The 24560-nt window shown below is 61.7% G+C and overlaps 1 protein-coding gene across 17 annotated transcripts in view; it reads right to left on the bottom strand.

The window, feature by feature from the left end:
• Positions 1-653: 653 nt before the first annotated feature.
• The window catches only part of RBFOX3 (RNA binding fox-1 homolog 3), a 189072-nt gene continuing 165165 nt past the window's right edge, over positions 654-24560 (bottom strand). For 14 of the 17 annotated variants that reach the window (XM_055796422.1, XM_027796037.2, XM_055796421.1 and 11 more), the window contains 11 exons: positions 10191-10442; positions 8531-8668; positions 7974-8027; positions 7386-7478; positions 6169-6229; positions 5845-5898; positions 5420-5552; positions 4810-4849; positions 4160-4221; positions 3760-3838; positions 654-2721 (listed from right to left, as the gene is read on the bottom strand). In XM_055796422.1, the coding sequence (XP_055652397.1) occupies positions 2677-2721; positions 3760-3838; positions 4160-4221; positions 4810-4849; positions 5420-5552; positions 5845-5898; positions 6169-6229; positions 7386-7478; positions 7974-8027; positions 8531-8668; positions 10191-10442 (1011 nt within the window). In that variant the 3' untranslated portion in view covers positions 654-2676. The remainder of the gene's footprint in view (positions 2722-3759; positions 3839-4159; positions 4222-4809; positions 4850-5419; positions 5553-5844; positions 5899-6168; positions 6230-7385; positions 7479-7973; positions 8028-8530; positions 8669-10190; positions 10443-24560) is intronic. The other 3 variants (XM_055796427.1, XM_055796430.1, XM_055796431.1) reach the window with 3 other exon arrangements.

Here is a 24560-nt window from a genome sequence, read left to right as displayed (position 1 = left end):
CCCATCTGGTGCTCAGTGCAGGTGCAGAGATGCGCTCTGCCTCAGCGCTCACCCCTGAGGGGCAGCCCAGCGCTGCCCTCTCCCTAGGGCTGGCAGGCAGTGGCTGCACCCGGGCTACCTCGCCTGGATCTCTTATGCATGGAAGGAGAGAAAATTTATAGCAGCAATTATTTTCTCAGTCTGGTGAGCAAGCAATTAGCAGGCAGGGAGGCAGGCAAGCACGCCACGCAGCGGGGTCACCCAGCCCCAGCTCCCTCCAAGTGCCAGCCCCAGTCCCACAAACAACACTGGCTCCCAGTCAGGAAAATTAATATGTCAGCAGTTAAGCTGCTGCTCCTCCGGCGGGGGACTCAGTCTGAAATGAATTATCTGACAGTTTGAAAAATGAAAAGCTTGGCAGAGCCAGGGGAGGACTCTTGCCGTGCCAGCACCCCGCTCCCTTGCTATGGGGGCCTCAGCATGTTCCCCCTGCCTTTGCCTGCTGCAGGCTGCAGCCCCCTGCCCAGAGGTGTGCCAGGACGGTCAGATACACCATGCCAGCCATGGCCCCATGCCAATGCCCCAGTCAAAACCTGAGGCGCCCTGGTTGAAGAAAGAAATCTTTATTAATAATTTCAATAATAATAATAATAATAATAATAATAATAATAATAATAATAATAATAATACTGTTTATTAGAATGGTCACACCTTTTGAAGCATACAGGATGGGCCAGTGCCAGCCTGCGCGCCAGCAGCCGGCGCAGGGGGGGTGCTGTAAGGAAGAAGCCAGTACAGCGATGGAAGGAGCTTTGTACAGGGGCAGGGGTGCGGGGCTGGGGTGGCCGGGGCTATGTACACCGGGAATAGAAAAGGGGGAGCTCATTGCTGGAGCATCGGGGGCATCTGCAGACTATAAAGTGAGGTTTGAGGAGTGGCGGAGCCACGCGGGGCAGGGGGCTGAACGCGAGGCGACCCTGCGGGACAGGGCTGTGCCGGCATGCCGGCTGCTGAAGACCGACCCCGGGGCTCGGGCTGGTCCCTGCAGGCGATGCCAGCCCCCAGTCCTGGGCGATGCAATGGCTGAGACCACAGCGCCAAGGGTGCGCCAAGGGCTGGTGGGGTCCCGCTGTCTCGGGCAGGGACGGGTGGCCGTGAGCATGTCCTGCGCCGTGGAGCAGGTAGGAGCAGGAGCAGGATCGGGGCAGTCCCCGTTCCAGCTCAGTGCAGGGGACCGCAAGCAGCGTTGGTCAGGGCTGCTCCCTGCGGGGTGGGAGCCCCGGGTGTGTCAGGGGATGGAGAGGAGGGAGGGGAAAGGGATTGCAAGCGAGTTGCAAGCTCCTCTTAACAAAAATTCCCTTTAAAAGGCAGAGGCTCATCCCCCTGCAACGCCCAGCGCCTCAGCAAAGCGGCTGCGCCGCCACCCCGGCTCCACAGAGCCGGGGCCTCGCACACTTGATGCGCTGATGACCGGCAAGCGCCGGAGCTCAGCAAACACGAAGCCAGGTTCCCACCCCGGTGCCCAGCCCTCAGAGCTGGGGAGGGGGCGGCGTGCCGCAGCGCTCTGCCGGCACCCCCAGCGCTGCCGCGCCGGGGCTGAAAGGAAGACGTGGTGCCCAGGTCCTGGGCAGGCGGAGGCCCCTCCGGACGCCCCCACGCTCGGCGGCATGCCGGCTCTCCCTCCCTGCCACGGGCTGCGGGGCCGGGGCGGAGAGGGGCTCCTCTTGGCGCGTCCGGCCGGTCCGTGCTTGCCACGGCGCTCCTCCGGGACTCGCTCACTCGGTGCGTGTGTGGACAGTATGGGACTTTCACTTGGCTGTTGCCGCTTTGCTTTTTTTTTTTTTTTTTTTTTTGTTGCTTTGCTTTTGATTTTTTTATTTTTTTTTTGTGTGTGTGTGTGTGTATTTTTTTGCCCTTCCTGGTCCCAGAAGGAAACGGCCACGGTTTCACTACAACAGAAACAAAGAGGCAGGTCTTTCACTGGCACAGCATGCGGGGCAGCCTGGCCAAGCCGTGGGCCAGGGGATACACAGGTGTCACCCCAGCCCCCCGAGCCCCACACTGCGCCCCATGCCATCCGCACCAGAGCTCCTCCGCCAAGCAACGCAGTCAGCCCTGAGAAGCGCTACTGCCAGGGGGGCTGGCCCCGGGCTCCTGCACACACCCCCAGCCCAGCTCCATCCCCAGAGCTCACAGCAGCCCCCGCTGGCTCCTCTCTCTCCTATGGGAGGGCAGAGGGGCTGCTCCGGGGCTACCGTCGGCACCGTGCCTGCGGGCAGAGCACCCCCCTCCTGCCTCGCAGGGGGTCGAGCCCCCTGCACCCCCAGCAAGGGCAGTGCCCGCTGTGGAGCTGCGCTAGGACCCCGTGACCCAGTTCTGGGAACAGGGTGCCACTGGGGCTGAGCCCTGCTCCCCACGGTCCCCCAGGGATGCTCGGCAGCACCGAGGCGCAGGGCTGCGCCGGGGCAGGCGGACGGTGCAGGAGACGCGGGCGGGCGGCGGGACGGAGCAGCTTGAGGTAACCCTACGGGTGTGGGCTGCCGCAGCTCGGCGGAGCCCAGCCTGAGCCCCAGCCCCAGCCCGCCCGGGCAGGGCCCGCGGTTCCTCCAGAGGCTCGGCCTCGGCTCTGTCTGCCTGGTTTGGTTTGGTGCTAGTGAGCAGTCAGTGTTAGTGGTGGGAGGGGCTGTGTCTGTCTTGCTAGTAGGGAGTGAAGCGGCTGTACCCTCCTCGGTATAGACTAGCCTGCAACATCAAAGATGAAAAAAAAGCCAATCAGTATTTGAGAGAGGCACAAAGCCCAGTTCTTCCCTTTTTTTTTTTTTTTTTCCTCTTTTTTTTTTTTTTCTCTCTCTTTTTTCTCTTTAAAATGACACTGAATCCTTGGGACATGAGGGGCCAGCAGAGCTGGAGGGTGCCCAAGGCTGTCCCGGCTCTGTGACAGTCATAGGTGCTGCCTTGTGGCCATGGCACGGGCCAGGGGCTACAGGGTGCCCCGAGCCCTGGTGCCCCTGGCATGGCACAACCAGTGCCACAGTTAACACAGAGGAGCCTGTCCCCATTCCCGCTGCAGCGCTGGGCTGTAACCCCCTTGCCCATCCCCACGGGACGGAGGGGCCATGGCCCCTTGCTAGCACCTGCCTGGGGCTAGGGGTGCCGAGGGGCACTTGGCAGCCAGGACCCGTGTCAGGGGGTTAAAAAAAGGAAGAAAAAGACGGGTTGGCTTTGAGATCCTGCCCATGAGTGGGATTTTTCATCTTTGATGCTGGTTGTGAAGATAGCTAAGAGCCGCAGTGTGCGGGTTGGCTGCAGGCGCCGGCATGCACACGTGTGCTCCCTGTGTGTGGCTGCGTGCTGGGCCCTGGGGACACGCCCCACACCCACCAGGGACAAGAAAGGGGGTCTCGGTCCCCAGCCAGGGCCCTGGGGTGCTGCCAGGCAGCCAGCGCAGGTGGCAGCCAGGTTCCCAGCAAGTAGCATACATAGTCTGGACTGTGTGGGGCTTCTGCCGCAGGGCGTAATGGACCATGTGGGATGAAGGCATGGCAGGGGGAGGGCTCCTCTCTTGCCTGCCTGTGGACAGAGCTAGGCAGGGGCTGCGCTGCTCCTGCCGCCACCACCTCCTGGCTCCCCCTCCCACAGCCCCCACATGCAGGGCTGCCCCATGCCCCTTGCCTGCCCTGCACCCCACAGGGTCCCCGGGCTGCTGTGCCGGCCTCCCCTCCCTGGGCTGCCTGCAGCTCATGCCAGGAAGCAAAGAAAGGCCGCGGGGGCTGCTCTTACCATGGTGCCGATGCTGTATGTGGCAGCAGGGCCGATGGTGTGGTGGTATGGGTCTGCCGCTGCATACACTCTGCCATAACTAGGAGCAAACACAGCAGTGGGCATTAACAACCACGGTTGGGGTCCCGCCTCCCCTCAGCATCCCCCCTGACCAGCCACTGCTCCCCCCTGCTGCACCTGGGAGCCCCCTGAGATGTCCCTGCTTCTCCCTGCCTGGGCACCCAGTCCTTTTCAGAACAAGCCCAAGTGGAGGGCAAGGGCCCCTTGTTTGCAGGACACCCTCATCATACCTGGCTCCATCCTCATCCCGTGGGCACAAAAGCTGCAGTGTGTTGGACTGGGCAGTGCAGGGGGTGAAACAGGGCTTCCCCCTCTCAGGAGCGATGCCTGCAGTGCTTACCTGTCACTGTATGCTGCCGCTGCTGCTGCCGGCTGGGCGTATCTGTAGGCGGCATAGCCCCCCTGCAGCGGAGGAGAGATGGCCATCAGGGAGGGGTGCAGTACCTACCGGGGGAGGCTCAGGGGGCTGGGGCAGCTGGGCACTCCACGGGCACTGCCACAGAGCAGTGGTGGGACCCTGGGGGGAGCTGGTGCCTGTGCCACCAGGCACACACCAGCCTCATTACCATTCCCCAGGGGCTTTCACAAACATTAACCTTAAAAAATTAAATTTCCAGAGGAGAGAATGTCACCTCCCTGATCGCTTTAATGAGGTGTCACGTTAGATAAATCCTTCAGCCACCCGCCTGAAATATCGCCAATGGCTTCTTAAATATGGAGGTTAAATGCTGGTGTAAGACAGTGCATCGGCGCTTGTCAAGGCCGTAAATCCCATGCAGCACTGGCCCTGCGAGGGGCCTGGCTGGGGACACGGGACACTGCGTGGTGCCACCCTGCTCCCATCCACACTGCGCCTGGGCTCCAGCTGCCTTCCCCAGGGGACCGGGCTGGCAGGGGCAGAGCCCAACACACAGCCACCTGGTGCCACTCGCCCCCTGCCCCAGCACAGGGTCCCCGGTGTGTCCCAGACGCAGGCGCAGTGGCACTTACGTAGATCTCTGCTCCATAGAACCCATCCTGGTAGACGACCCTGAAAATGAGGTGGAGGTGTCAGAGCCTGGCCCATGTCACTGGCAGAGAGGGATCAGGTTGAAGCGGGTGAACTGGGGGAGCTGCTTCCAGCAGTGCAGCCGACAGGTGAGGAGCAGCCATCCAGACAGCCCACAGGCACATCTCGGGCTGGGACTCCTGGCAGGGAGGGCAGGGATGTGGGGACAGGCAGAGGGCACAGCCAAGGGCCAGGGTGCCACAGGGATGGAGGAGCTTGAGGCACGATCACTGCTGAGAGCAACTGAGCGGCCAGGTTGCCACAGCCGTGCCTGACACCAGAGCAGCCGCGTGTGCTGGGAGAGAGCATTTCCATTAACCAACCAACACAGCTGGAACAACGGTCCATGCTTTGGGGCGCAGGAGGCTGGTGAGCACTGGGGTCACCCTGAGGGGCAGCAGCCTGGGGGGTTTCACAGAGCCTGAGGCCAGGCAGGTGCTGGGGGAGCTGCAGTCCATTCCTGAAGTGTGAGAGCCTGGCAATGCCGATGCTGATGGCAGCAGAATTGGAGCAATGTGGCAGAAAACAGCCCTGCACTGCCCAGGTACTCACGCGCCGTAGGTGGGGATGGGCGGTGGCGGCGGCGCGGCTCGGAAGGTGTTGTAGACGGCGCGTCCTCGTCCCCGTAAGTGTGCCCCTCGGTAGGCTACAGCTGTACCCGTGGTGGGGTACGGGAACCCCGTTACTGCAGGAGGGAGGGGACAAACATGGGCTTACCTCAGAAGCTCCCCACACGGCATGGCTGGGACCCCCGCAGTCACCGTGGGTCATCCCATGCCAAAGCCTGCCTCCATGCCCTGGCCCCGTAGGGATGCTGGGGCAGCGGGCCAAGGTGAGGGGAACTGGGCATGCAGGGCTGCAGGATGGGGAGAGGGGCTGGGGGCTGCTCGCTACTTCGAGCGGCGGTGGGGTCAGACATGGTGCAGAGCTGACATTCAGGGGGACCTGTGGCAAGGCTGGCCCTGACCCCATGTTACCTGCGTAGAACTCGGGGCCGTAGACCGCTCCCACTACCGGGTTCAGCTTCCAGCCTGCGGGCAGGGAGAGCCAGTGAGGCCGGGGGCACCCTTCCCACAGCACTTCCCCCCACCTCCCGGCTGGACTCCAAGAGGCCACAGCTCCCATCCCTGGGGCGCCTGGGAGGGCTGCACCCCCACACTGGGCAGGGAGCAGCTGCTCTCCCGTCTGCCCAAGGGCACGGAGGGGGTTTGCTGCAGGAGCTCAGCAGCAGCTGGGCAGCGATGGTGCCTGGGGATGCCCCTGCCTGCTGCAGCTCCATCTGTGCTCGCACTGACCCTTACCGTTGGTGTAGGGGTTGGTAACCTTCTTGTTCGTCATGACCCGGGCCGTGGCGTTGTTCACCTGTGGAGAGAGTGGACGGGAGCTCAGCGCCTGTGGGCAGTGGGGCTGGCGAGGCTGCAGTCCAGGGCCCGCTCGGATGTACTTGGCGCATGTTGCTGCTGCTTCAGATACTGGAGCAAAGGATGCCAGCTGCACGGGGAGATGCGGTACGAGTCTCTGTCTGCAGCCACCCCGCCGTGATGCAGTCCTGCCTGTACCCCTGGCCAGCCCAGGCCTCCTGGCTCCAGTGACAAGTGTCAGTTGGGCTGCTGGCTGATGCCCTGACCACTGTGGTGCCATGTGCAGGCTGAGCCCCAGCGTGCTGCCACCAGGCTCGGCCGCCTCCTGTCCCCACCCTGTCTGACCCAGCCTGCAGGAAGGATGCTTGCAGCAGGAGCCTGGGTCACTGCAGCAAGCACCCGCAAACTCCTGCCCAGCTTTGTTGGACCATGTTCTCTGACAGGCAGGGCGCATCCTGCCAGGCTGCCCTTCCCTGCTCTCAGAATTGCTGGGGACATTTGCGTCCCACTCCCTCTGCTGTGTGCTGCCCCACTTCCCACCACTAGTCAGTAAGGTGCTGCCAATGCACAGGCAGAGCCTGATCCCTCTGCCTGGCTTAAAGAAATAAAAGTCTTGGGAGCTGGGCATTGCAGCAGTTGCCTGCACAGCAGGAGCGGGAGCCCTGTGCAGCATCCTTCCCTCCCAGGCACAGGGAAGGTGGAGATGGCATGTGGAGCAGAGAGCCCCTCTCCTCCCTGCAGAGCTTGGGGTGGCTTTGTGGTGGGCATAGGGACTGCAGGCAGCTGGGGTCTGTCAGACCCCTCTGTAACCAGCAAAACTCAGCCAGAGCCTGGACCAATGCCCCAGCTCTCCCCACACGCAGAAGGTTCGTTTGAATGGGACACTCCTTGCGCCAAGTGACAACCTTCCCAGCAGCCGGCACACATGCTCCTGTGCCGCATTCATGGATGCATGCACGCGCCAGGCAAACCTCCCCTGGGGCATGGGGATGGGACCTGGAGCTGCCCCAAAGCATCCCCTGCCCCAGCTTTCCCCTGCCCGTGGCCCCTGGGCAGCTCTGACCTGCCTGCAGCCCCCTGGCAGGAGAAAGCCCCCAGGTAGGGCGGAGGGGACGCACGTACACACAGGCATGGCACTAGCACACTTATCTGAGCACCTCAATCTTCCGGCCCTCTACGATGGTGCCATTCAGCTTCTCCCGTGCCCGGTCGGCATCTGTGCTAGTTTCAAAAGTTACAAACCCAAAACCCTGTGAGCAGAGGAGAAAAGGAGAAAGAAAGAGACAGAGAGAGACAGAGAGAGGGTGCGGGGACAGAGAGAGAGAGGGAGTGAATCAGGAGAGCTGGCGCAGGAGATGAGGCTGCCATAGTGCAGAGATGGAGAGCCTGGGCTGGGGCCCCCACTGGGTCCGGGGGTCCCAGCTGAGGCCCCAGCATTGCCCGTGAGCTGGGAGAAGAGTTTGGGAGAGGTGCACAGAAAGCAGGGAAGATACAACAGAGACATCCACACACAGAGGGACACAAGCTGCCTGTGCAGGAGGGGGCAGAGCGAGCCCTCCTCTCCCTCCGGTGCTCAGGGTGCAGGGACCCATGCAGCCCCCCCAGCCAGTGCAGGGCAGCAGGACAGGGCTGCCCTGGGTCCCACGGGGCAGGAGAGCAGGCAGTGGAGCTTCTGGGCATCCCAGCTCTGCCTGGCCCCCTCCCCAGGGCTTGCCGTAATGGCGCCAGCCATGGGTAGCACCCACCTTGGAGCCCCGCTCATTGAAAATGATCTCCACATCCAGGATCTTCCCAAATTGCTGCAAACAGAGAGACAAGAGGTGTGAACACCACAGAGCTCCCAGCCCTGTGCCCGCACCTGGGGCTGCTGGCACAGGGCTTCGCGCTCAGCCAGGCCAGGGACAGGCAGGGGGCTGCCTTGGGGGCCAGCCCACTGGAACCCTCGGTGCCATGCAGGGGAAAGCCCTGTTGCTCCCATGGCACCTGCTCTTCCAGGACTTGAGGAGCATCACCCAAAATCTCATCAGCCTGCACTGCTCTGAATTCTAGTGGGGGCTGGGAAGGGAACAAGGGGAGAGGGACAAGGGCTCTGTGTTACTGCCCCCTTCACACATGGACCTTGGTCCAACAGCCTGGCTGTTAAGCAGGGTGCCCATCCTGCATGCCGCCGCTCCCGGCCAGCAGTGGCATGGAGGTAGCACAGGCCTTTGGGATGGGACAGTCCTAGGGTTTCTGTGGTGCCATGGGGCAGCACCTGAGTGGAGAGCAGGGCACGCGGGTGGCTGGATGGGGCTGGACTCACCCCAAACATTTGCCGCAGGTCAGGGTCCCGGAATCGGAAGGGGATGTTGGAGACGTGTAACCTCTTGGGCTGCTGCTTGTCTGTGTTGTCTGAGGAGTGTAGCTGCTGGCTGTCTGTCTGTGCCGCCTCATCTGTCTGCTGTGGGAAGCGCCGCCGGCCATCAGCTCCCAGCCTTGCCAGCCCCATGTCCCCTGCCAGGGGTCCAGGCTTGGGCACTGTCCCCTTCCCCTCTGCTTGATGCTACTTGGCCCCAGGGACACCCTGGACCCTGTGGTCCCCAAGCTCTGGGCAGCATCCCGTGGGCCTCCCTGCAGCCTGGCAAGTCAGGGTGATGCCAGAGGAGAACTCTGCCTCTGGGGAGCCGGGGAATGCCCAGCCTGGGGAACCAGCCACCAGCCCTGCCTGCACCCTTCCACCTCAGCCAGTGCTGACAGTGGGGTCAGGGGATCACCCATGCCATGAGTGGTGCCAGGGACATGGGGTGCTGAGAGCTGGGGGGACACAGGGAGTGCATCCCAGGGAGGGAGAGGCCTGGGAGACAGGGGGGTGGGTGTGTGTGTGGGTGGGGGGTGGGGTGGGTGGGGGTGTGGGGGTGTGGGTGGGTGTGGGTGGGTGTGGGGGTGTGGGTGTGGGTGGGTGTGGGTGTGTGTGGGGGTGTGTGTGTGGGGGTGTGTGGGGGGGTGTGTGGGGGTGTGTGTGTGGGGGTGTGTGTGGGGGTGTGTGTGTGGGGGTGTGTGTGTGGGGGTGTGTGTGTGGAGGGGTGTGTGTGTGGAGGTGTGTGTGTGGGGGTGTGTGTGGGGGGGTGTGTGGGGGGGTGTGTGTGTGGGGGTGTGTGTGTGGGGGTGTGTGTGGGGGTGTGTGTGTGGGGGTGTGTGTGTGGAGGGGTGTGTGTGTGGGGGTGTGTGTGTGGGGGTGTGTGTGGGGGGGTGTGTGTGGGTGTGGGGGTGTGTGGGGGGGGGTGTGTGTGGGTGGGGGTGTGTGGGTGGGGGGGTGTGGGTGTGTGTAGGGGTGTGGGTGTGGGGGTGTGTGTGTGGGGGTGTGTGTGTGGGGGTGGGTGTGTGGGGGTGGGTGTGGGGGGGTGTGGGGGTGTGGGGGTGTGTGGGGGGGTGGGGGTGTGTGGGGGTGTGTGGGGGTGTGGGGGGGTGTGGGGGTGGGGGGGTGTGTTGTGAGTGGGTGGGTGGGGGGGTGTGTGTGTGAGTGTGAGCGTGAGTGTGACCCACTGCAAGGAGCCAGCCAGCATCACGTGGCCCTGCACTGGCCTCCGTCCCCACTCAGTCAGCCCAGCTGCACAGTGCCCAGGGCCCTGACTGTGGCAGACGGGTGTGCGGCGGGGGCGGGGCAGCAGATCCCACACGCAGGGCTGCTGTAGCTGGACTGGGAAGTGCTCAGCTCAGCACTTTCCCCGGTGCTGCATTACAACCCCATAATTGAAGCTATCTGGTGGGAAGGCAGCCAAGCAGGTAGATTACAAGTGATTAGAAATGATGGGGGGACAGGACAGGACAGGACTGCAAGGGAGAGAGCCAGTGGCTGTGGTGGGGACACACAGCCCAGTGCCCTGAGGGACCACAGCCAGGCCAGCACCACTGCCCTGGTACCTCTCCTGGCAGCTCCGATGCTGCCCTCAGACCCCCCCGCACCCCCGACACCACTCCCTTACCGGTACCGTCTGTGTCCCTGCTATGGACTGTGTGCTGGCATCGGTGCCCGGCTGCTCGGCATGGCTCTGTGCTGGTGTGTAGAGGGTCATGGCGTGCTCTGGTACTGTGCTTTGTCCCGAGTAGTCCTGCGTGGGGTGGGGGTGCGGCGGCGCATACTCTGCGGGGATCCCATTCTGGGGGGGTGGGGGATACTGGGCCGGGGGGTAGGGCTGAGCCATCGCGTCTGGCGGAGCCGTGGCGTCCTGGTTACCCTGCCAAGACAGCGGCACCGACCCCCTTACCCACTGGTCTCCCCGGGGTGCCTGGGCTGCATCCTGCCCTGGGGAGGGGTCCTGGTCACTGCGGCCAGACCCAGGCCCCTCAGGCCCACCATGCCCCAGCCTTTGGTGTGTGTCCCCCCAGACCCTGGGCTGTCACCATGCCACGGCAGCTCTTGGGTTCCATCGTACACAGCCAAGCCTCCATCCTCTCCTGCTCTGGGGCCCTGCCTGCCCCATGTGCTGGGGCTTGGGCAGCAGGAGAGCAGAGCAAACGCCCCCGTGGGGCTTACCTATGGAAGCCTGCACATTGCCATCTCCTTGGGGAAGGAAACCAGGGCAGCCCTCAGTTTGGAGCCCAACATGGGGCAAAGCAAAGCCAGGCTGGCAACGTTGCTCTTGCAGGGGACGGTACAGCATCAGCGCCTGCTGGCAGCAAACCTGGCATCCCAATGATGGTGATGGCAGCAAACAGTAGCACGGCCATGGAGGCATGGAGGGGCGGTCAGGCAGGAATGCTGATAGCCCCTTGGCCAACAACAGATCAATTAACTGCTAAATATTTGATTAGGCCCCTTGCTCTAATTCTGCCCACCTGACCACCCCAGTCAAACAGAGTGAGCTGCACATGTGCTACGGACCAAGGGCTGCCTATTGCCTGCTGGGGGGGCTGGCCTGAGGGGCTAGCATGGGGCTGCCAGCCTGCATCTCTCTTGCACACCCCACCCACCCACCCATCCACCATCCATCCATCATCCATCCATCCATCCATCCTCACAGCCCTATGTGCACCCACAGGCTCTGCCCTGTGGCACACGTGTGTGCTGCACGTACCACCACACACAGATGCCCGTTGTGGTGCACGGCAGCAGCCTCCGCCAGCAGCCAAGAGGCTGAGAATGCCTAAACCAGCACGCAGGGCAGTGCCAGCAGCCCCTCAGATGCTTTACAACCCACCATGGCAGCCTCTCACCCATGAAATACATCTGTGGCTCAGCCTGTGGAGACAAGCTCCTTAATTGTGTGTGGCCAATTTATGGTACGGAGGGGTGGTGGGGTGCAGATGGGGGGGCCGCGCTGCCAGCCACCGTCCCCCAGCAAGCAGGGCCGTCGTGCCTGTGAGGGAGGCAATGGAGCCCGCACCAGAGGCACGGTGGGACCACATGCAAACCCAGCGTAAATAATCCCGCTACAGATCTGCAAGTCATTGGCAGGCTTGCCAGTGCCTTCCTGTGCTGACTCAGCTGCGCAGGGACACGCCAGCCAGATACACCTGCCAGTGCGGCCCGGGGCTGCCGATGCTGCAGGATGGTAGAGCCCCATCCCTGGCACTGCCCCTGAGCTGGGCATCCAGGGCAACGCTCCTGCCTACACCGCAGGTGCAAACCCCACCTCGCAGACGTGAGGGTTTCCACCCTGTGCTCAGCCTGGCCCCAGCACCTGAGCCTGCTCCAGGGAGCAGGCAGACACCAGTCACAACAGCCATGGTCCCAGTGCCTGACTCTCTCTCCCCACATCCCTGATGCTCAGTGCCTGACATTCCCTGCATCGCTGATCCCAGTGCCTGACCTTCCCTGCATCCCTGATGCCCAGTGCCTGACCCTCCCTGCCTCCGTGAACAGAGCCAGCAGCAGGAGCAGCCTGTAGCACTCCTGCGTGCTCTGTGCTGGACACTCAGTTTTGCTGTCACCATCGCCAGGCTCAGCCACCATCACAGCAGGGATGGGCACTTCTGCCCAGGCAGGAACAGTGAGCGGGCAGGGGGATGCAGACAGGGGCTGGGGGAGGGGCTGTCCCCACCTGCCCAGGTCTTGGGCCCAACTGGCTCCTTGCCAGCCTGCCCTGACAGCCACGTTCATATATGTTATTAATTAGGGCTGTCGCAGTGCTAGTCAGCCCAAGTATTATTTCATTCAGGGACCATTAAGTTCCCCTGTTTTGCTCACCATTGCTGGGGCTGCTGGTGCTGCAGAGGAGCAGATCTACAGCTCCCAGCACCTCTCTCCTGTGCGCGCTGCCCGTCCGTGCGGACGAGGCTGCTCGGCTCAGTGGCTGGGGGCTGCCGGGGGTGAGAGCCCCGCGGGGAGGGGGATGGCGACAGGTTTGGCTGTGCGATGCCCATTGATGTCACGGGCAAGTGGCTGCTGCTCAGCCCCGCACCACGCACTGCCGGCATCCTCCCTTGCCGGCTGCTCTGGGCTGCCTGCAGTGTGGGAATAGCCCCGTCTGCAGGCAGCCCCAGGCAGTGAGGAAGCCCCCCTGCTCCTCCCAGAGGGGTTACTGGGGCCCTGGCCCCACAGCCACCCCTGAGCCTGCACCAGGAGCAGCCCCTTCCCGGGGTCCCTCTCTGCGCTGAGTGCCTGGAGTGGGTCCTGGGGACCCACCTCTGCACCTCAGGGGAGGCAGCCAGACGGCACCGGCCTGCAGCCAGGTGGTGCTCCCAGCTCGGAGTGCCCAGCCGTGACTGGAGACCATGGCATGGTGCCAGGGCCAGGGGGCTCCAACAGGTGCCTCTTGCTCACACACTGCATGTCCTTCTAGGGGCATCATGGGGGATGCTCCCGCAAGGTGCTTTGTGGGGCAGCTTTCTGCACTTGCATTGAAAGAAATTCTGACTATTAACCACCCGTGGCCCTCATTTAGTAAACAAGAGAGGAGCTTAGTGCAGCACCCAAGGCCAAGTGTGGAGCAAACCCGTCGGTATTTAACATAGCACAGGGAGCATGAGCAGCACCCATCACCTCTGCTCCCCATGCTGCCCACCTGCTCAGGCAAGATACCGGCACAGCTGTGGCATAGCCCTGTGCCGTAACACCACAGCCCTGGGGACAGCAGCAGAGGGCTGGGAGGGGGAGCTGAGGCCTTCGCTGTCAAGGGCAGAAGCAGCTCTGGGAAGCGCAGCACATGCCGCTGCATCCTCTGGGCTGGCGGGTGTCCTGCTGCCTCCTGGCTCCTTGGCAGAGCACTGTGCTGAGGAGTCCAGGGCCAGGGGAGCCCCCTGAGAGCGGCTCTGTCCAGCCAGCTGCAGGATGCTGCTCCCCAAGGCCAGCCCTGGAAGGCAGAGCTGGTGGGACCCTGAGGTCCCCTGTGTGGTGTCCCCTGTGCAGCGGCGGCTCCTGCCCTGCTCATAGCTCAGCCTCGCAGCACCAGCCCTGCGCAGTGGCTGCCACAGCAGGCAGGGGGTAGATATCATCTTTAGCTGATTAAATGTCCCTCATTAACGAGTTTCTTTAATTAATGAAGTTTTTTTTGTTTGCTCCACTTGCTTTCTCCCCACCGCACTCTGCCTCCTCAGCACAATCCAGGCCATTTCCTTTCAAGTCATTTAGCGCGTGGGGCCAGTTCCTGCAGACGCCGCACTTTGGTGATTGTGCCTGTCAGCTTGGGGCTGACGACGCCATTTTTAACATTTGCTCCTTTTTAAGAAAATAACACACCAGGAGCCCCTGAACACAAGGGACATGTCTGAGCAATTAGCTGAGCACAGAGTGCCTGCACTACCGACAGGCCACCCACCCGCTAGCACCCTGCGGCACACCTAGCCCATGATGGGCATCCTGCTGGCACGGCACGAAGGTGCAGCACGCCAGCTCCCCAGAGTTACTGACTGCTTTCGAGCAACTATTACCTGCTGCCACCCACCTCCAGCTGCAGATGGACAGTGCGGCGGGTCCACAAGGCCAGCCAGCAGGCCATGCCCAGACTCAGCCGGAGCCTCTGCTTGCACACACAGTCACGATTTATAACCGGGCAGCAGCCTGTCCTGGGGCTGCTCCCCTCGCCTGCGGCTGACACAAACACGCACAGAGTTTCCACCAAAGCCTCATGACCATCCCACTGCCTCGGCCAAGCCCTGCTCTCATCTCCAGCCCAGGGCAACCCCAACCTGGACAGCTCTGCCTGTGGGTGTCCTCTTCCTGCGCGCTGCACTCAGGCCAGTGCTGCTGGTGCAGGGGCAGCATGGCACCCCCTGGTTATGGCACAGCACCGCCTTGTCATGGCACATGTAGCCTGGCTGGATGCCAGCATGCTGAGCCCCAGAGCGGCTGGGGAGGGGGCACAGTCCTGTCACCATGCACCTCTCCACCACCAGCAAGAAGGGAGCCCTGAGAGCAGCATGCACCAAGGAGCCTGCAGCCACAGGTGTCAAAGAAGCAAAGGCAGCATGGATCTGCAGGCAGCTATGGGCAGCCAGCCCAGCTGTGGTCCCCAATGCCTGTGGCTGTCCCGCTCTTTCCACTGGGAACCAGCCACCTGCTGATGGGTGCTGCGAGGGGCTGGGGTCCTAGCCCCACCACAGCATCCAAGGAGGCCACTAAGATGTTCCTCCAAGCTGCAGAGCCTCAGCGGGCAGCATATCCTACAGGCAGAGCAGGCAGTGCAGGCGGCAAGCATGTTACTCTCACCCAGACTGGCTCCTGCTTGCTCGGTTGCTGTCAGGGCATCCCCTTGCTGCACTGCGAGACAGCCTGAGGTCAGAGCCGAGTGCAGGGAAGGGTGTTGAGCAATTCCCTGAGGGCACCCCTGCCCGCTCCTCTGCCTGTGCCAGGGCAGCTGCTTGCTGCTGCAACAGGTCTGCAGCACATTGCTGCAGCAGGACCTGTCATGCCCGCCAGCAGCACATGTAGCTGGGGACAAACCAGGGCAGCAGACAGGGAAGCTGATGGGAGCATCCACTCCTCTGCCTGCTGCCTCAGAGCAAGGCAGCACAGCAGCCCTGCGCTGTGCTGAGCACTGAGAGACCGGCTCAGCAAATGCCCCGGCAGCAGCAGGAGGGTCCTCACACGGCCCCATGCCCCCCCCAGGCACGCAGGGGCCACGTGGTGATGCTGTCATCGCAGGCTGCTGCGAGGCCATGCCCGGCACGGCTCATCTGCGTGACAGCCACAATGTCCCTCCTTCGATCCAGCTGCTCGCTCATGCTAATGACTGTCAACATGAAACAGAGGCCGTGAAGGGGAAGAAAATTACTCCCTGAAAAGGAATTGACTGATCCCCGTCATTTCTCAAGGAATCACTGACCTGTGAATATTTCATTACCCAAAATGCCGCGCCATCCATACAAAGCAGCATGCCCAGCCCCGAGCAGGCACCAGCCACAGAGCCCTGGGCTGCACCTGGGGAGTGAGGTCGGGGTGCTCACTGCAGGGATGTCCCTGGCCCCAGGAGGGACAAGCCCTGCCCACCATGGGAGCCAGTGGGAGATGGCAGCGGGTTGCTTCTCCTCCCCACAACTGGGGCCATCGTGGCCCCACAGAGAGCTGGGGAAATCACCCCCAGACAATGGGGGAATCACCCCCCTGGGAAGGAACTGTGAAAGGAGGTGGGGAGCTGCGGAGGCTGGAGGTAGCAGCAGCCGTGCTTAATGTCTTCATTAAGGAGGAGGCAGGGGAGGGGTGAGAGCCGGCTAACAGCATCTGCCAGGGATGCTCAAGTGGGAAGCGGGGCTGGAGAGAACAGGCAGGACCCAAGGGGCTGGAGCGACTGCGTGAGACAAGGAGAAGGAGGAGGAGGAGGAACAACAACAGCAGCAGGGGGTAAGGCAGGGCAGCCTGCTGGCAGGGGAAAAAGAGCATTTTTCTGGGCTGCCACACACCTGCCCCTTCTGCCCCAACTTCCCTGCACCAGGACCCTGCAAGGGGGGAGCTGCCCCTTGCCGGCCCAGGGCAGCAGGGCCAGATCCTGCCCTCAGCTCCATGAGCCCATTCTGACAGAGCCTGGCTGCTGCGGCACAGCCAGGGATGGACGCTGCTAGCCCTCTGCCCATGGGAGCCCAGGGAGGAAGGACATGGTGGCTGGCAGGCATGCAATAGCCAGCAGGAGGGGGGATAAGACACGAGACCAGGTGCCAGCACAAAGCTACCTGCGCATCCCCATCACCCCCTGTGCCGGGCAGGCGGGGAGCGGGGTCCAGCCCCAGGTCCTGGCTCCACCAGCTGGAAACTTCATTCGGAGCTGAGGCTGCATGAAATATTCATGAAGTAAATGGTGCAATTTCATCTGCATTCAGCCAACTTCATGTATATTTCAGAGTATTATGAAATGATAATGTTGTGTAACCGAGGCGAGATGGGGGTGCTTGGGGGGGCTCCCGGCTGTCCCCCACGTGTGCGCAGCTGACATCTCCCAGGCTCGCATGTACCTGTGCCACTGCATCAGGGAGCGACCAGGCTGCGTCACTGCCGGAGACATGACAGGATCAGGTCCGCAGTGAGCGGGAGGACAGCAGCTCTGGGACGCGTGGTGCTCCCTCCTGAGCAGGGCCTGGCACTGGTGGCAGTGACACAGGTCACCTGCAGCAGCTTCCAGCATCACCAGCAGTGCCAGGGCTCACTCGTAGCAGTTCCCGGCATCGCTGGTGTTGCTGGGGCTCATGCACAGCAGCTCCCAGCCCTGAGCAGATGCTGCTGGAGGGCAACAGCCAGGCTGGCAACACAGACCCAGCGTACACAGTGCTGGCCAGAATTCCCAGCAGTGCTTGGTCCCCAGCAGTCACCGAAGGGTTTGGGACAGGCAGGCACATGAGGCACAAGCTTGGCTGCAGAGCCTGGGGACCAGGACAGGCTGTAGAGGACCCAAGTCCTCAGCAGTGTACACCTGAGCTACCTGCTCCTCTGGAGCCCTGCAGACACCGGAGAATCGGATGTGGGTGCCTACGCACTGCATGGCTCTGCATACCAGAGTGTCTAAGCCATGCCAGAGGCTGGTGTGGCTGCTGCTGCCAGTGGTTCGGAGGGGCAGCCACTGTCTCCCCACTGCTGGCAGGGGCTGGGGGCTCTGGAGAGCAGCTGCTCTGGGAAGGGCTGCAGGGTGCCTCATCCCCAGTGCACCCAGCAGAGAGGCACTGAGCACCTTCAGGTGTCCCAGCCCACACTGCTGAGCCATGGCATGTGGGTGGCTGTTAGAGCCCAGGCAGAGAGGGGCAGGGCCCAGAGAGGAGCAGGTATCTTCCTCCAGTGGGGCCACACGCCAGCAGGTCTACGGTCCCTCCCAGGGTCCCATAGCAGGCAGGTCCCCAGCAGCCACAGCCCTTGTGCGGTGCTGCTGGAGTTACCTGCAGCTAAGTCCAGCCCAGCTGGATCCAGACAGCTCAGGACACAGCGCATAGCAGGATGAAGGGCCACATCCACCAGCCTCATGCCTCTCCCACAAGCACCACGCCGGCTCCAGCCACCATCTCAGCACCCTGCCCCACAGCTCGCAGGTCCTTGAGGAGCCCAGCCAGCACTGCCCAGACCCTGGTGCCACTCCTGCAAAGCTCTTCGCACCCAGGAGCCCACCCATGGCGCCCCATCACTGTCACACCGCCTCTGTGCTGGGGCTCTGGCACAGTTGCATGTGGCGCTTGCTCACACGCAGCCTCTGAAGCGTGCGCATGCTCTCACCAGCCAACGTGGGCACTCGGGGAACCACGGACCTGCGTGTGCACCCGGACAAGCTGTCTCGCACAGTCCTCTCTAATAAGCAGTCAGGAGCATAATTTTTCCTCTAATTACATATTCAGCACTTCTGAGAAAATGAGATTTTGGTAATTCAATTGGACTGAAAAGCAGGGCTATAATAAAATGAAATTTGTAACAATCGCGCAGTTAAATTAGTTAAATGGAGAGGAAGGAGCTGTGGAAAATTGACCCCTTGATCTCCTAAAGACTAATCAGACATTTGAACCAAGTTGTGCTAAAAAAGCCCCCAGGGTGTTGCGTTGGTAGAGTGAGGGGGAAACCAGAGATGCCATGAGGGAAGAGCTGGAAAACAGTCAGGACCGCACAGTGCCACAGAGGGGACCGCCCCCCAGCCCCGCTCTGCACCCAGCATGGGATGGGTTTGGTGGGGAGGGTGCCAGGGTACAATGCCAGGTCCTGATGATAGCCGGTGCTGTGGAGGCCACTGCCCCCATCAACTCCTGGACACATGCTGTATCCTTGTCATGCACTGGTGCATGAGGGTACATGGAGGATGGTGGGTGGTCCCTCTCTGCCGTGCCCTGCCATGGGACCAGCCCTGAGTGAGGACAGCCATCACAAGGACACCAGGACAGGGATACGCATAGCACACTGCATCGAGCAGCACACTGGTTGAGAGAGGGATGTCCCATGAGCTGGGGGGCGCTCTGCCGCAGGTACAAAGTAATTAGCCTCAATATTTATCTTGTTTTTTATTTTTTCTTGTGAAAGAAAAGGAGAAAAAGACGAGTTTCTCATTTGCAAGTTAATCAGTCTAATTACCTCTAATTAAGAGCTCCCCACACAATGCAGATCACAAATAAGCTGCCACTGTCGCCTGCTCCCACTCTTCTCTCCCCATTTCTGATTTTATACAAGAGCTGTTTGAAAGCTGCGGCTGGTGCCGTGGCGGGGAGATGCTGAGCAGACACAGCCAGGGGGAGCAGATGTGGGATCCCCCCAGGCTGGGGGCTGCTCCCCTCCACAGCCAGTGGCAGAGCTCTGCTGGACACGCTCAGGGAGGCCCCACTGCTGCTCCCCTGGGGGACCGTGTCCCAGAGCCAGGGCTCAGCTCATCCCGGCCTCTCTGACACCTGCACTGAAGCATGACCTGCATGTCCTTCCCCTGCTTCCCTCCCTGGGCAGCTCCTGCCTGCACAAGGGACTTTGCCCTCATGCCCTGACCGGCCTCGCTGCTGGGGTACAAGGTGGCCACACACATGGTACCCGCAGGCAGCCGGAGCGGGGATGCAGCCAGCATGGCCCCAGCTCGCAGCCCAGACCCCAAGGCTTGGGCTCTGGCCCCACCAGCACTGCACAGCCCCAGCCAGCCTGGGTGAAGGGACAGGGACAGGAATCTGCTGGTAAACACTGGCCTCACCCAGCCCAAAAGCTGCTGAAGGGGTGCTGACGGTCGGGCAGCCACATGGTGCCAGTGGCTCCCCAGCCCTGCAGAGAGCTGCAGGAGGCTGCGGGGATGCAGGGCAGCAGCATGATCCCCAGTATGGGTGCTGGGCATGGAGCAGGGGAGGAATTGAGCAGCTGGGGCAGGCTGGGGCACGTGGGCAGCTGGGCACAGTGCTCTGTTGCTCAGCCTTGCTAACATGGTGCCTCAGCACCACCGGTCCCCTCCTCTCCCTGGCTCTGCCACAGCTGGCTGGAGGGGGACACAACAGCAGCGGGGAGCACAGGGTGAGGAGCTGAGGGCCAGGCAGCATGCCACCCACCCTGCCTGCCCCTCTGTGCCACCAGGGAAAGTACCCCACGTGGCGCTGGGAGCTGTGGCAATCATGTCAGCTTATACGTCATTTTCTATTCAGGTAATGTGAGCAGTGAGGGATCACTGCTCGGAGATGAGGGGAAAATCATGATAAAGTGCTGCAAGCCCAGCGCTCCAGTGAGGGAGAGCAGGAGCGGCCAAACCTGTCTCGTCCCCCCACCATGGGGACGCTGCCGGGCATACCCCTATATCCCACAGCAAGCTCCACCACCAGCATGGCCCTGCGGGCATGCACCAGCCACCATACTGGGGTGCCGGCCACAGGGACCCAGTGGGCACATGGCCACCCTGGCTCTGCGGACGTGCTCCAGCCCCAGCACCCATTTCATGCTGGCGGGACCAGGGCACAGCAGCCTCCCAGCTCTGATAGCAGAGGAATGGCTGAAATCCCCGCTTATAGGAGCAGGACCCGGCTCTGCAGACGCTGACCCTGACACATCTCCAAACCACCTGCCTTCCCTGGCAGCACCAGCCTGTCCCACACACCGAAACCCTGGCAGCACCAGCGTGGAGGCGGGGGCTGCCTGACTCCTGCTCCCAGCACCATCCCTGCAAACTGCCTCCTCCAGCTGGGTCTCCTTCCAGCACTTGTCTCACTCTGTTTAATAGGTTATTGCTGCCAGGGATCACATCTCAGCAGTGCTGCTCACACAGGGGCTGGAGCAAATCCTGCTGATGCTGTGCAAACTCTCTCTGTAAGATCCGTGCAGTGCAGCCAGGACACCAAGGCCTCTGGGGTGGGGGCTCTACTGTGGGAGGTGCTGCGGCTGCCAACTGCTGGAGCTGGCTGGATGCTCAGGAAGGTGCCAGGGGGACAGAAGTGAGAACCTGGGTAGGGGAACACAGGCTGGGGACAGTGGGGCTTGTAGAGGATTTGGGAACCGCACCTGAACCCCTGCAGGCAATGTCTGCAGCCCTGGGGGATGTCTGTCTTCAGCAGCCACCACAAACCTGTCACCTTCTTGGACATGGCCTTTTGTCCCTCCCTGGACAGACTCTTGCCTATGCCAGGGCCTCCCCCAACCTGCAGCCTACCCTGCTTGGGTCAGAGGGGTCTGCTCCCCAAGTGGCCAGCTGGGCTGCACTGCCAGCAGTGCCACCACTGCTGTGGCCATCGCCCCAGGGAGTGAGGGAGGATGTCTGCTCCCACCTGGCCGGATGAATGCCAGGTAAGGTGGCACAGGTCAAAGCCCTGCTGGTACGGCCATGCTTGCCTGCGGGCAGTGCAGGTGTGAGGCCCTGCAGGCAGCCTGGAGCGTCGAGCCTGCCCAATGGCAGCAGCACTGCACTGGGCCAGTAGTCACGGCATGGCCAGGGCTGCAGAGCCCCCTAGTCACACACTTCTGGGCTCAGACTGGGGCTTGCACTGGTACAGCGGGGCTCACCAGGTGATAGCCGTTGCCGCAGGGAGCAGCCTCAGTGTGCTAAGGTCCTGGCACAAGCAGGGATGTGCCCGCACTGCCTTGAAGCCATGCCCAGCACATGGCTGCACTACACTGGGGGGCTCGTGCCCATGTTCACTCTGCACCTCCAGGCTTTCACTGGGGGCTGCCGTTTACCCGCAGCACTGCCCTAAGTCCGGCTCCTGCCCCCCCTACCCCACTACTCAGCTGGATGAGGCTGGGGTGGCCCAGCTGCTGTGACCCCAGCAGGAATGTTGAAGTCGCAGCTTCCCACAGGCTTGGAGCCTCCTCTGCCCAACTGCCCCAGCCTGGGTGTCCCAGCACTGGGAAGAGGCAGCTCTTTCCTCAGATGTTTCATTCTCTCCTGTGCCAAAGCACCTTGTCCAGCATTCCCCAAGGCCGGCACTTCCCCAAGGCATCCTGCAGCCCAGTCCCATGCCTGCCTGGTGTGCCTGCTTGCCAATACCAGCTGCACCAGGGGACTAATGCCCTTTCTGGAGGGGCTGTGGTGCCCCTTGGTGCCCCTGCCGCTCACCAGCTCCACCGCTGAATCCAGTTACTTCACAGATGCAAGCCCTGGGGACAGGGCAGCATTGCTCCGGCTGCCCGCGGAGCCACCACACTCATGCCGGGGCAGGTGCCAGCAAAGCCCCCGCTGCCAGGGTCCCTCTGCTGCAACAGATGCCATGCACCTGCACGTGGGGGTCCTGCCCAGGGCCGGCAGCAGGACCTGGGCAGGAGCTGGTGGCAGCGCTCGCCCTGTGGAGAGAGCCACCGGGAGCCAAGTCACTGCTGTGACTCTGCAGATCCCCGGAGGAGTGAGGAGCCCCGGGTGCTTGGTCCCAGCACCCAGCATCCCGCCCAGCCCTGGCTGCAGACCCTGGAGCTGTCCTGGCCCTGGGGCAGCACAGGAAAGTCTGGATTCAAATGCACTTTCCTATTTGGACGTTGGGCCCTGAGCAAGGGCGGCTTTGGGCCGGGGGCAGCCAGGGGCCGGGGGCAGTGGGAGCCAGTGTGGGCAGCCTGCGCCTGCTCTCCTAATTAGCCTTTCTGCTTTGTTAAACCATACCCCTCCACTGCCTGCCTGTAATGCTTTAAAGAATGATAGATACTAAATCTAATTTAATCTACTCATTCACCCATCACTATAGTACTAAAATAGGAATGTACCTATAAAAAGAGCATCGCCAGGCAGTGTAGGCCTAAATTACAGCTATTGTGGGAAAACCAGCTTTGCAAAGATAAAATTAATGTCAGTGTTTTCAATATATTGAAAAAAAAAAAGCAAATAATATTTTTTTGCGGCTTTAAAGCCTGTCCTGCGCCATGCAAGCAAGGTGGCCGCTGCAGTGCGGGCGCTTGGCCGGAGCCGGGAGCCGCTGTGCTGGGTCTTGCATCCGTGCAACACACAAGCAGGAGGGAGAAACCAGGTTTGAAACGAACCCACTGCTGCAACACACTACAATATTGCTCGGAATAGACTTGCTCCCTAAAAATATAATATGCTAAACTTGGCAGCAGCCCTTTTGGAAAGGAATTTTCCAAGCAGCCTTTTGCAGAGGCTGTTTCCCAGCGGGCCAGGCGCTGCTCAGCCAAGTCTCCTGCACTGTGGGCTGGGCAGCGCGGTGCGACCGCAGGCACCAGGGATGCCCCTGGTGAGTGGCACCTCGGGGGCAGCTCTGCAGCGGTTTTCAGCCCACCTGTACATCAACCTGTGCTCGTGTCCAGCCCTGCACGCACATCACTGCCCACACTGGGGTCTGTGACATGTTCTGACACCGATGCTGAGCCTCAGAGCTCGGGTCTGTTTCGGGTCAGCACTGTGCCTTGTCCTGGAGCAATTAGCTGCTCACTTATAGTGAAGACACTTTTTAAGCGGCAACTGATTCCTCCGTTAATGAAGCGAAGCCACCGAAGTCTCCCTCTGCACCCAGGTCCTCGCTGAGCAAGAGCTAAATCTTACTGCCAAGCCCCACTGAAGGACACGGCGTTCCTGCCTGCTCCACCAGCGTGGGCAGCTCAGCCGTGGGCACACACTCACCCTCCCACCAGCCACACTGCAGCCCCCTCACCTCCTTCCCCCTGGGAGCCCTGCTCCTGCCCAGGTGCTGGATCATGGCAGGGCCCAAGGGGGGATTCCTGTATGCAGTGTGGCTGCACCATGCGGAGTGCTGTGCATCAGGGCTCCCATGGCTAGGGCCAGGGCAGCCATGCAGCTGCATGGGGGCAGCTGAGCTGCACGAGCTGCAAGGTGCCCGCAGCCACTTTGATGAGCCATTCACAGTGCCAGAGCCTGTGGGCAACTGTTTTTTTCCTGGCACTGAGCTAATCAAAGTTTTGCAGACAACTTAATTTCTTGGTCATTCCTTCAAATGTCAGGGAGCTACAAAATACAAGCAGCCTTCTTTGGGAAGAAATGCAGCAAATGCCAACGAGCTCCTTGAAGGGAGAGCACATGCCTGAAGGGGATACTGCGCGCAGAACCCATGGCCCCCCAGCTCCTGCCCCCCCTGGCCAGCCCAGCCAGATTCACATCCGTCCTGGCACAGGAGGAGTGGCGACCAGCACGGGCCCCTGCAGCCGTGGGACTCAGGCACCACCTGTGCCTATGTGTCCTCCCCAGCTCCAATGCAAAGACATTTGCCTCCCTATGTACACTCACACTCCAGCCAGGGAACCGTAACCTACAGGGTCTAAATCGAGCCCCTGGCAGACCCCACAGTCACAACAACTTTGGGGAGAGTTGGTTAAACCCCTCCAGGCATTTCTGGCACAGGTGAGTTGTGCTGGCTGGCAAGCTCCGTGGCAGGCACGTTCCCATAGGCAAAGGCATCATTGGCCCCTGCGCACCCCTCTAGCGCAGGTGTGCTGAAGGTGCATATGTCCAAAATCCAGAGCGAATTGAGGGCTGAAACACAAGGTACCAGGCAAGCCCATTGCTCAGCCAAGCAGGATGAGGAGCCTGTCAGTAGCATGTGCCCTGTGCCCCTTCCCCATGTGACGACTGCCAGCGATGTCCCTCTGCCTGATGCCTTGTTTCGACACGCACCAGGAACACCCTGTCCTCAAGTGCTGGGTGCAGAACCTCAGCAAGGGACAAGCCCTGGGAAGAGAATGGAGATTTTGGCCTTCATCGTGCTCATTAGCCGGGTGAAAATCCAACTCCAAATCTCTTAATAAAACCCTCCTTCCTGGCTCGTGAGTCCAGATCTGCTGCCAAGGAGCAAGAGGCTTCTGGGAGACCAGGGAGGAAGAGGCACTAAACATGACAGTCAAATTAAAACAAACAGGGCAATGGGGGAACCAGGAGCTGCTGAGTGCAGAGACCGGTGCATTGGGAAAGGTTTCTCCCTCCCAGGGACCCCAAACCCCACTCACGCACAGCCCAGCTGGGTGCTGGCAGCAGGCAGCCCGTGCCTGCCCGCAGTGCTGCCAGCCCCTGCTGCCTCCAGCCGCAGCCCCGGGAGCCGGCAGGCAGTGCAGCTGG

The sequence above is a fragment of the Falco peregrinus genome, chromosome 2, assembly GCF_023634155.1.
Source record: "Falco peregrinus isolate bFalPer1 chromosome 2, bFalPer1.pri, whole genome shotgun sequence".
NCBI classification, from domain to species: domain Eukaryota; kingdom Metazoa; phylum Chordata; class Aves; order Falconiformes; family Falconidae; genus Falco; species Falco peregrinus.
This window is presented reverse-complemented; position numbering and strand designations above follow the sequence as displayed.